A 12,668-nucleotide genomic window follows, 5' to 3' on the forward strand; every position below is an offset into this window, starting at 1 on the left:
ACTCTGTTTTTATGACATGTCCTGAAATGACCTTTAGCACATATGAATATCTTTGTTTAAGAAAGCAATACCACTAACATTAAATATTAAAATTCATTGGATTGCTCCATATAGGTGTATTACCTCTGCGACTAGAAAAAGTAATGAATGGTGGAATTTTATGATAGAGAAAAGTCATTAATGCAGGGACATTGCATAGAGTTACAGTGGTATTTATTTAAATGGTGTACATGTTGTTTATAAGTTCTGTGGAAGATTCTAGAAGGGGAAGGCACTGATGAACAAATCATCTAACTCCACAGCAGCAAAAGGGCTCTCAGTCTATTGTCTCAGATGTTCCAGTCTCTTCTTTTTAACAAGGAGACCTAGTACCAATGAGCAAACCATGCCAATTGGAAGGGTTAGAAGAGTTTCTCTGTCATAAGCTGTATCAGATTTTTGTCATCCTAGATTCCTCACTGTGACTTGGAAGTGATTTGGTAAAGAGAGTTTTTAGGTTTTTGTCCTTTTTTCTTCTTCATTGTTATCTATTTTATTGCCGTTTGGCATTGGGTTGTCATTAAAGCATACCATTTTCCTTGAGGAAACAGTGAGGGGGGGTTGGTGAAGAGTAAGCTGGGATGAAGTGAGAGAGTGGCATGGACATATATACCCTACCAAATGTAAAATAGCACAGGGAGATCAGCTCGGTGCTTTGTGACCACCTTAGAGTGGTGGGATAGGGAAGGTGGGAGGGAGATGCAAGAGGGAGGGGAAATGGGGATATATGTATACATATAGCTGATACACTTTGTCATGCAGCAGAAACTAACACAACATTGTAAAGCAATTATACTCCAATAAAGATGAAAAAAAAAAAAGATACACGCCAAAAAAAAAAGCATACCATTTTCATGTGACTTCTCAAAATGCAGACTGAGGTTCATCATGGGTCACACCGCACTCCCCAAGTGATATTTTTGAATCACACATTCTGTAACATGACTAATCGATAATCGTTCTTTGTATTGGTATTGAATTCAACTGTACAACCTCAGGTGAGATTCAAACACAGCCAAAACTCATTCTGGAGCTCAGACCCACTGTCTTTTATTTTAATTGAAATCGCACACCTGAAGCTCAGGTTCTTTATGTCTCAGTGCAGAAGGAATTCAGTGAGAGGCGAAGTGATAGGTAAGAAGTAGATTTATTGAGAGAGGTACACACTCCACAGACAGAAAGCAGTCCGTCTCAAAAGGCGAGAGCAGCCCCAAAATACAGGGTGGTTAGTTTTTATGGGCACAGTAATTTCATAGGCTAATAAGTAGGAGGATTATTCCAGCTATTTTGGGGAAGGGGCAGGGATTTCCAGGAATTGGGCCACCGCCCACTTTTGGGCTTTTTATGGGTGGCCTCGGAACTGTCATGGCACCTGTGGGCGTGTCATTTAATATATGCTAATGAGGGAGGGCTTAAGGTGTGCCCTGATTGCCATGGGGGGACTGGAGTCAAGCTGATGAGAAACAGAGCATCCTATGTGGTTTGGATAGGAGAGCATATTTAGGCTTCTCTGGTTGGTCTTGAGTCAAAGGGGACACAGTACAAAAAAGAGTGAGGCTGGCAGTTATCGACCAAGTCCTAACCATTCTGAGTTTATGGCTGCAGCTGTTACAATGTGGCTTCCATGCTGTTTCCTGCACAGGTTGCGGCTGGAGTCCTTTTGTCATAAATAGTCTGACCACTGTTCATTTGTATATTCAGACTCTTGGAAGCAAACATTAGGAGAAGGTGAAAAGCAGATAAAATACTAGAGTCAGTGAGGTAAAAACTCAAGCATTGGCAATGAACCATGGAAAGTAAATAAGCCCTTGCACATTCCTATAAATCTTGGAGAGGACACTAGATTTCTTAGAGCGTGCAGGGCTAAGGGTTTTCCTTTTAAATATCGAAGTTTGGGGTGATGGCAGCTGACAACTAGGATACAAAATCAAATGAGTTTTTTTTTTTTTTTTTGAGAAATTAGCATTCTATAGGACAAGTACCTTTTATGTTTCAAAGTTTTTTTTTACATCCTATTCATATTAATAGGATAAATTAGTATGAATAGAGGTATAGCAGTGATATAAAAATGGACACAGAAAACAAGTATTTTGTTTACTCATATATTCATAATAAGTGCCTTTTGCAAACCACCTGTTTAAATGAAGCAATGAGAATACACTGGGGTGCTAGAATCAGGCCCTGCTCTGAATCGGTTCAGTGCTGGTTGAGAGGAAGGGACCCATATGGAAAGCAAAGATTGGACCGCCGTAGTTGATTGGACTGTGTTGGTGGTACGCATGGGGCATGCCGCGAGCCCTACTCAGTCTAACAGGGTCTGGAGATGATTTTTTAGAGGAGGCAGTTCTTGAGCTAAATTTTGAAGGCACGTAGGAATCAACTCCTGATGGGCTCCTGTGGGAGGAGTGGGTGTTACAGGCAGAAAAAAATCATGTATACAAAGGGAGAGGAGTGTGAAACGATTTCATAAGTCATTTTATGGTTTCTCCGAGTATTATTTTGAGAAACCTAGTGTAGTTTACTTGAAACTACTTAACCTTTCACAAGAGGTGTGAAATTATATGCATGAGTTAGTTTTTTTTTTTTAACTGAAGTAGAATTGATTTACAATTTTGTGTTAGTTTCTAGTGTATGGCAAATTGATTCAGATATATATATATATATATATATATACACACATACCTACACATATATACTTTTTCAGATCCTTTTATAGTTTATTACAAGATATTGAATATAGTTCCCTGTGGTATATAGTAGGTCCTTGTTGTTTATCTGTTTTATATATAGGAGTTTGTATCTGCTAATCCCAAACTCCTAATTTATCCCTCCCCACCCTTTCCCCTTTGGTAACCTTACGTTTGTTTTCTGTGTCTGTGAGTCTGTTTGCGTGAGTTAGTTTTAATCTCTGTCCTAGGAGAGGTCAGTTTATATGTGAAGTACACTTTCAGGAATACATCCTCCAGGGATGATTAGTTAGCATTTGAAAAACTCTGATCAGAAGTTCACACTTGTGAGGTGTCTTTATATTGATGATACTTTTGTTAGAAAGATTTTTTCCTTTGGTGAAATTAGTCCTTTTTGCAAGAGATGTGGATTAGCTAGAAATATTGTACAGGTGGCCCACCCTTGGAAGGGTTCAAGAAATCACTGAGCCCAGCCGAGTGGTGTTCTTGGCATTGGACTCATTTGTTCCTGTGTTTTGTATGCTGGAAGCCTTGGGCAGTCTGCCGAGGTTTGCGGACTCCTTCTAACAATGGTGTTTTTAAATGCATAAAGCAAATTAAATAAAATGCACAGGGTTATATAGGAAACCATTTGTACTGAAATATAGTTGTCAGAATAGTTTTTTAAAAAAATTTGCCCTGCTCCTGGGCCCAAATAACCATCGTTACTGTGGTTCCAAGAGCCTTTTCCTGTGTTTGTTCTCCCCTGTGCCCCCAGATCACTTCGAGCACCCTTGGAGCTGCTCTTTTATTTTGCAGCAGTCCCCTTCTCTGAGCGAGTACCTGTGAGCTCCAGAGATTTGGGCCCGGAGGCTGAGGCTAGAACTTTGCTTCATTTGTCATCTTGAGACAGTCTCTCAATTTAGAGTTCCTTTCTCATCTCTGACTGGAATCTTGCAAATTGTATGTCTAGATGATTGTTTTAATTCTCATGTGAATGTTTTCAAATTAAATTCAGAGTAAATTACTGTAAATATCTCAGAAAAAGAAGAAAGAAAGCCTAAGTCATCGCATGGATCTCTAGGCCTTTGAATCTAACTTCTGGCAGCTCTTTAGTTTAAAGGCAGTGGCAGCAACAACAATAAAATACATCCCAACCTCTTCCAGGAAACGCTGGCTTTTGTCTCCACATCCCAATTTATATAATGTTAGTTACTTTATACATATGTGTATACGTATTTGTAAGTGGGCTCATTTCCCTTCTGGCCCTTAGTAGCTATTAAGTTCTGAGAGTGGTGGTGATAAAAATCCCCTTACCTACATACTGTGAGCTCATCTAAATCATTTATTTTATGTTTGTGTATGTATGTATATGTATTATATACACACACAATTAATGTTTGTAAATGTTGGGATGTGTCAGTTATACAGACTTTTTTCCCTTGCATTTTTTTTTTTTTTTTTCCGTACACGGGCCTCTCACCGCTGTGGCCTCTCCCATCGTGGAGCACAGACTCCGGATGCGCAGGCTCAGCGGCCATGGCCCACGGGCCCAGCCGCTCCGCGGCATGTGGGATCTTCCCGGACCGGGGCACGAACCCGTGTCCCCTGCATCGGCAGGCGGACTCTCAACCACTGTGCCACCAGGGAAGCCCTCCCCTGCATTTTGTTGAGAGTAGATACCCTTCTGATTTGTATGGGAATTTATTGAAATGGTTTATTTTCTTTAACTTCCTTTGTTACATTTTCTTTACATTTTCTGCCTTAAATGCTACTCCAGGAACTAAAGGTGTTTCTTTGCTCTCATCCCCGAAGTAACTAACATTTTAAATGTTTTATTTTCATGTTGTCTTTTTGGCTGGAATCATTGTATATTTAACTTTAAGTGAACATTTTGCCAAAAGATATGTGGTCTCCTTTTTCTTGTGAGGATTGTAAAAACAACAGTCTTTTCCTGAACACCATTTATTATTTCAGTCTCTGTAGTTATTGAATAGAGTATAAATAAAACTAATGAAATTGTTCTTCAGATTTTATATCCTTTGCCTGGTTTGACTGGCTAAGCATGCAGGTATTTTCAGTGTAATTTCATTTTTCAGTTCATGTCTTAATGGGTAGCTTTCGTTTGATAAAGTAGCCAACTGTCATCGCTCACCAAAAATACGAATTAAAGGTGAATAGTCAAATAACGTTCTAAACCTTCTTGTAGTCTTCATTTACGTATTATAAAAAGCATTTTATTTTTCCATTACCACCCTCCTGTTACTTCTTCTCAAGGATCATTCTCAGTTGGAAGGATTAAATTTGTATCATCTTGGGATGCTATTATAATTGCCTTGAGTTATTCAGAGGAATACTGTGTTAATTTAAAAATTAAATAATATTATAATTAAATAGATTTCTTCTTTTAAGTCTTACGAAATACATTTTTAATACAGAAATTTACATTTAGTATGTATTTTAAGATTATAGGTATTGTTTCAGGATACATAGTGTCATGCTGCCTGTATCATTTTGCAAGTTGATGTTTTCATTAAATAATGAAATATAAATGTAATGATTTATTCACTGTCTTTTCACTCCTGAAATCAGATCTGCAGTGAGTGTTTTTAAATGTGTCACGTAGAAGCTGAATTGCTGAGTTGTATGCTGTGTTCATGTTCAGCTTTGGTTGGTATTGTGAAATTGTTCTTCCAAGTTAAATACTGATTTTTTTTTTTGTGGTATGTGAGTACCCATTTCCCCCAGTCTTGGTATTATGTGATTTTCTAACTGGATTTGTGTAAATTGGTATCTGTTTTGTTCTACCTTTCATTTCTCTGATTATTAGTGGAGTTGAGTAGTTTTGATATGGTTACTGGCTATTTAGGTATTCTCCTTCGGGGGGTCCCCTGTTCATGTATTCTGCATATTCATCCATTGTCAGGTATAGGGATTGCAGAACTTTCTCCTAGCCAATGGCTTTTCTTCTCATTTTGTTTATGAGGACTCATCTTCTACGAGTATTTTTCATTTTAATGTCAAATTTATTAGTATTTAAAAAAATTATTTATTTTGGGCTGCATTGGGTCTTCGTTACTGCACGCGGGCTTTCTCTCGTTGTGGCGAGCGGGGGCTACTCTTCACTGCGGCACGCGGGCTTCTCATCGCGGTGGCCTCTCTTGTTGAGGAGCACGGGCTCTAGGCGAGCAGGCTTCAGTAGTTGCGGCTCGTGGGTTCTAGAGCGCAGGCTCAGTAGTTGTGGCGCACGGGCTTAGCTGCTCAGCGGCATGTGGGATCTTTTCGGACCAGGGCTTGAACCCGTGTCCCCTGCATTGGCATGCAGATTCCCAACCGCTGTGCCACCAGGGAAATCCCTGTTAGTATTTTGTTTTAGTTTGTACTTTTTAGGTATCATTTAAAAAGGCTTTTCCTACTCTAATAACACAAAGGCCATTCTCTCATATTTTCCTTTAAGAGCTTTTAACTGTTAGATCTGTAAGCCTCCAGTAATTTTTTTTTAGCATTATGATATTTTTTTTTTACCAAATAGACAACTAAATTGTACCTATTCCTTCAGTGAATAGTCTATGTGTTTTTCCACTGTTGGTAGTACTCTATCTGCTACTTACTGCGTTCCCATATGTATCTGTTTCTAGACTCTCTGTTCTGTTCCATGAATCTCTTTGTCTACCCCTTTGCTTGTGCCATCATGTTTATTTCCATCACAGTAAACTTGGAAACTTGAGAAGGTGAACCAAATATGCCTCATGCTTTTTGGAAAATTTTCCATTATTCCTGACCCTCTCCTTTCCAAATACATTATAGAATCAGTATGAGGAGTTCATGCAAACCTCGTTAGAATATTTATTTTTATTGGAATTACAGATTAATTTGCACAGAGTTGACCTCTCTGAGGCTTCTCATCAATTACTATATTTTACCTTCATTTATTTTTTCTCTAACATAAAGATCTGAGTGTCTGAGCTATGTCTTTTTCCTTCTTTCTGAAAAACTTAACATTTCTTGCAAGGCAAGTCTACTGGCAAAACATTTCTTCAGTTACTGTGTGTGTGAGAAAGTCTTTATTTTTCCTTTTACTCTTGAGGGATAATTTCACTCAGAATTCTAGGGTGGTGTTTTTTTCCCTCTCAGCACTTCAAATATTTCACTCCAGCATGATGTATCAGGTAAAATGAACTGAGATCACTGAGCCGTTAGTGTGAAGTTTTATGTTTATCTGGCTAAGAGCCAGGCTGTGTTTACTGTTTGCCGTAGCTGTAGGTTTCAGAGGCTAAAATTCCCCATAATGTCCTTATTTTGTCTCTCCTGTTGTCTTGGGTTTCCCTAATAGCTCCTTCTGAAATAAAGCCTGTGTCTTTATAATAAAGCAGCTCTCTGTTGTAATCCTGTTATTACACAGGAGCCCTATTGATGTGGTGAGGTGGGGGGAGGAGTGTTCCGTAGCCCCTCTGATTTGGTCTCATTCCTCTTCTGAGCATGTGCGCCTGGGCTGTGAACTTCACAAGTGCGTCTCACCTCACCCCCCTCCCCGTTGTCAGGTGCAGGTGCACGCAGGGCCTGAAGGAGGTTTTCTCTCTTCTGCTCAGACACCGGCAATTACTCAGTTACCCTTTATGTTTTTGCTCCAGCTGCTGGCTCCACGGGTGGTTTCTGCTCCTGTTAAGCCATGATTCTCTGTCTTTGCCTGTCTCTTCACTTCTGGGGGACAGCTGGTTTGCCCTGCGACTTGAAGCCTCTGGTTTGTCTGAGAAGAGTTACTGATTTTCAGTTTGTCTTTTTTCTTGTTTTGAGCATGGTTGTGACAGCTTTCAAGCTGTTTTTCAGAAGTCCATCGATGGCTGTCATACATATTATATATATATATATATATATATATACACACACACACATATATATATATATTTCTGTGAAAGTCATGATGTCGTAGACACCTTGGAATTTTATTACTGTTGTAAATGGTATCTTTTTCTAATTATGTTATTTGTTTGGTCGTTGTAGGCATATTGGAAAACTACTGATTTTTGTCTCTTCATCTTCCGACAGCCTTGCTTTTTGGACCATGCCTAATTGTTGGTTTTCGAACTTATTGAGTTGGACATGTAGATAATTTCAGTCCCACTCCTCTCTTAATATGCTCTCTTAAACCTTCAAGATAGATGTTGAGCGTGTTGATAGCGGTTGATAGTGGGATATATTTCTCTTCTTCGCATAGTTTTTGCTTTTGGTGTACCTGGGAGTTTAGAGTTCTAAAAATTCCTTAGTGAAGCTTGATGTGTATGCTTTGAGTGATGTGATGTCACTTAATGGAAGAGGGTAAACAAAACATCCCTAGTTCTTAGGGTTGTGGTACAAATATCTAGATATAATGTTACGTATAAACTTATTTTGTGGAGTGGAGCTAGAACAGGGTAACACTGACGGACCACTACCCATGTGTGGAGATCCTTACCTGTGTAGGGTATCCTTTCATTGGTTTGGAGGGTGGTGTTGGGCCGTGGACCGCTTTTCCTGCCCTTTTGTCAGTGTGGTGAGGAGAGCAAATACACATCTTAGGATCAGGAATCAGTTCAGCTATAAACAACAGGAATTTTGTTTATTGTCACCAAAAGAGTTCACCAAATGAGATAGTAGTTTTCAGAATTACACTGTGGAAATGATTTGTCCTTTCTTCATCATCCATTTTCATTTGGGGGGTAAATTTGTTATTTTGGAGTAGGTTGCAAACCATATTTGATTGTGCTCTGTCTGATATAACTAGAAAATCATAGAGGTGGTTTGTGTGATGGGTTTAGATCTTTGGAATCTATTTCTAAAAATCACCAAGATTAACTTGTCATAGCGCTTTGATGTATTTGCAAAAACATGAGGATTATGTATCTCCTTTTCCTCCAACATTTTAATTGTTGTTTACTTTAAACTTGACTAATTATCACCAGCTTACATATCTTTATTTGATGGTTCAATGTCAACCCATGCCAACCAGAGTTTGTATTATATACTAAAGATCCTTTCATAAACTCTGAAGGTTTTGATAAACTACTGTCTTGATGACCATAATGTCATTTTGACCTGAGGACTTTTTCAGATTTAAATGAGCTTGGTGGTTTATTAAATGTCATGCAGAGGTTAAATCCTGGGTAAATTTAGCTGTTGCTTTTTTTTCAGTCCTTTGACTAATGATTCTGTCAGTGGAAAAGGCATGGGTAGTGGTTGATATTATAATAGGGGTGGGGTGGGCGCGAGTGACAGCGTGTGACCCTTAGTGGGGCGGTTAGACGTCCTGCTCCCCCAGCAGTCAGCCTCACAGTGGTCTGCGCGTAGCAGAGAGTGCGGTGAGAGGCGGATCGTGGCTGGCCTTCTCCTTGGGGCCCTCCAGGCCCTCTGGCCTTGGGTCGGCGGGTGAGCTGGGGGCCTTGGGGGCAGGCTGCGGACTGTGTCCTGCAGGGCTCCAGAGCCCTCACCAGGCCGCCCACGGTCCAGGCTCGGCCTCGAGGCAGCGGCGAACCTCTACCCCATCCCTGCCTCCACGACCTAATGGCGGTGGCGGTGGTCTCCGTGGGTCGCAGTGCGTGGGACACGGCCCCTGATTTGGGCAGCCTGAGGGCCGGTTGGGTCCTGGGCGCCTGGCTCCCTCAGGGATGACGGCTGGGCGGGGTCTGGGGACCTGGCACCGAGGGCGCCGCCAGCTGAGATCTGCCTCCTCAGCCGGGCTAGGCACTGGCGGGAGGACCCGGGCTGGGTGCTGGAGCAGCACTCCTGGGCAGGGTGACCGGCCCGCGCAGGGACCCCTCCTCTTAACGAGGCCTGGACCTCGGAGGGCGAAAGTTGAGCCTTGGGATCTTGCCCCTTCTTGTCAGAACAGAGACTAACATTTGTTTGGTGGACGTTTACAGCAACATCATGACCTGACCTCAAGAGCAAAGGATCTGACACCAAGAAGCTTCCAACAACTAACCCTGCCCCTCCCTCACCTTTCCTGTAAAAGGGCTTTGCTCAAAGCTTTCGGGAAGTTCAGGGTTTTTAAGGCAAGAGCCGCCCGTCTCCTTGCAGGGCCCTGCAATAAACCTTTGTCCGCTCCAAACTGCGACGCTTCAGTATTGTTTGGCCTCACTGTGTGTCAGGCACACGGACTTGAGTTCGCTCACAGTATCAGTTTTTTGTTTGTAGGGATTTGAACCAAGTCTTTTACGTCTTTCCTTTTAGGTGGTTGATTATATCCTGCCACCCTTGGTCTCCTTGGTTCAAAGCGGGAATGGTAAGTGTGACCACATCAGTGAGAATTCCATCAGTTACACATTCTGTTTTCATTCTATCTCCATGTGGTCACGTTCTTGGCATTTTGTTTTCTTTCAAGTGGAGTGGAGACTCTTCAGCTTGCGGCTGCTCTCAGAAACCACATCTCTGCTCGTGAACCAGGAGGTTGGTGATGGCAAGAAGGAGGCGAATGTCGACTCTGACAGCAGTCTTCTGGCTCTCATTAGAGATGTCTTACTTCCCCAGTAAGTCCCATGCACTGCACTCAGGTAGAGAAGTGTAGGGTGCCCAGGATGCTTCTGGCAAACGAGGTCCAATGATGGGCTCGGGGTCGCAGGGACCTTATATTTTTGTCCGGGGGCTTATGCGCTTGCTGTAAAAGAGGTCTAGAAAGAGAGGCAGTAACTACTATGCTGTATAGGATGCAGGAGAATCTCAGTCCATCTTCAAAAACATCCATTTAGAACTTTATCTGTTTTCTACAGGGGACATGACTGGAGTTTTGCAGGTTTAAAAATGTTTGTGGCCAGAGGGATAAGGTTTATTATTCAAGGTCCACATGACAAGACTCCTGAACATAAAATTGGGACTTTTCCTGGACCTACTCAGAAATAATAGAGATGGAAAGAAATCTTCCTTTCCTCCCCTCCAAACTCTTGGAATGGAAATTAAGTTGAGTTAAAAACAGAATATTTTTTGCGGGGGAGGGATGGTGGCAGAACAGTTAATGAGTATTAATGAACAGAAGGGGAGTATTTTTTTCCTTTTACTCCATTGCTCACATAGCACACACACAATAGATGACTGCTAAGAGCACCCAATGCAAATATGTTAAGCTCTAAAATGGCACCTTATAATTCAGACAACACTGTAAATTTTATCAAAGAAAAAAGTTGAAGTTAAAAAAAGTGCATGCCACATATCACTATTAAATAAATTTTTTATAAAATTAAATGTTGGAAAGCGCGTCAGGCATTAAAGCGCGTGCCTGATCCTGCTTCCTCAGGGCCTGGCCTGCAGTCTGAGTCAGTTCAGCAAGTTTTCAAGGATGGCAGCTCCACCAGATGCTCCCCGATATTTGTTAAACTTCTCAAGATCTGTTCTTAGTAAAAAGCCTTTTTTTTTTTTTGCACAATATAGAAACCAGACCTAATTATATTCCGAAGAGCTCGACCACTCCTTGTTGGCTTAGGAAGGTATATTTTATGAAATGTGTAGCCAGCGTGTGACAACCCTTCTCCCAGCTGAGGGAGCCTGTCTTGACTGACGGGAGCTTGACCTGTGATGGCTTGATTTACAAGCTAGCCCCTTGGTTCTTTTTGCCTCCCGTGCTTCTGCAGTTGGCTTCAGGGAGACTCCTGGTAATACATACAGTAAGAATACTTTTGATACTCAAAGTAAGAAAATGATTATGTATATGAAAAACAATTAAACTTTGTCATGTGGAGCTTTCTCAGTGATAAACTATCAATGAATATATTTTTGGTTGCATTTGTTATATATGCGTGTGTGCATTGTGTGGTTTGTACTTAATGTGGGTAGATATAAGATTCCAATCTTGTTTCATGGGATTAATTAATGCTATCAGTGCCATCTTATGTGCTACCCAACGACTTGTACTGAAGCAATTGTCAGGATCTGAGATGTCCCCCAAGAGGGACAGGATCACCTCCAGCAAGACTTCTCAGTTTAACAATAGTTTGTTAACACCGGTGCACGTTTGAAATAAAATCTCATCGTTTCTAAAGTCTGCCCACTTATGGAACAGTCTGTAGTATAAAAAGTATTGAATCTGTAATTTTAGTGCTCCTATTTTATTCATTTGAGCTATCATAAATAATATGTACTTCCTTTAATGGACATCTTTACCTTTTCCAGAGATGAGGAATTAAAGAGGAAAACACAAATGTAAACCACATGGCAACTCAAGAACAAATGTAATGTAGATGAGCTCAGGTTTTGATTAAGCAATTTGAAATCCACTTTGGATAATGTTATGGGATTTATTGGGATGTGGTGTGGAATGTTTTCAAACCTTGTGTACTGATTCTGATGTGAAGTGCAGGTCTTGGCTCTGCATTTAATTCTTTAAGCCTCAGTTTCCTCATCTATAAAATGAGGATAATAGTACCTAATTTAGAAGATTCAGAAATGAGGATTAAATGGGATACTTCTTGTAAAGCACTTAGTACAGTGTGTGGGACATAGTACGTTCTTTGTTTTATTGTTTATTTATTTTATTTATTTTTGGATGCGTTGGGTCTTAGTTGCGGCATGCGAGATCTTCGTTGAGACATGCGGGAATCTTTCGTTGTGGTGTGCGGGCTTCTCTATAGTTGTGGCGTGCGGGTTGTTTTTTCTCTTCTCTAGTTGTGGCATGCGGGCTCCAGGGCGCGTGGGCTCTCTAGTTGAGGAGCGCAAGCTCAATAGTTGTGTCGCGTGAGCTTAGTTGCTCCGCAGCACGTGGGATCTTAGTTCCCTGACCAGGGATCGAACCCACATGCCCTGCATTGTAAGGCAGATTCTTTATCACTAGACCACCAGGGAAATCCCCCATAGTACGTTCTTGACAAATATGTAGCACCACTACTGTTATTATTAGGAACATTGTAATCCCTCCTATTAAACTTTAAAATGAAGATTGTAATGGTACAGTGATAGTAATACTCCATACTTCATAGAAGTGGCCATTAAATAGATGCTGAT

General features: G+C 41.0%; 1 protein-coding gene across 9 annotated transcripts in view; it reads left to right on the forward strand.

The window, feature by feature from the left end:
• The window catches only part of ULK4 (unc-51 like kinase 4), a 512,654-nt gene that overhangs the window by 168,548 nt on the left and 331,438 nt on the right, over positions 1-12,668 (forward strand). For all 9 annotated transcript variants that reach the window (XR_003796601.1, XM_029242047.1, XM_029242045.1 and 6 more), the window contains 2 exons: positions 9,912-9,963; positions 10,063-10,207. Coding sequence is in view for 8 of the 9 variants with exons in the window: in XM_029242047.1 (XP_029097880.1) it covers positions 9,912-9,963; positions 10,063-10,207 (197 nt within the window). In the remaining variant the exon portion in view is untranslated. The remainder of the gene's footprint in view (positions 1-9,911; positions 9,964-10,062; positions 10,208-12,668) is intronic.

The sequence above is a fragment of the Monodon monoceros genome, unplaced genomic scaffold (assembly GCF_005190385.1).
Source record: "Monodon monoceros isolate NGI ecotype Baffin Bay Population unplaced genomic scaffold, NGI_Narwhal_1 Super_Scaffold_3, whole genome shotgun sequence".
Taxonomy (NCBI): domain Eukaryota; kingdom Metazoa; phylum Chordata; class Mammalia; order Artiodactyla; family Monodontidae; genus Monodon; species Monodon monoceros.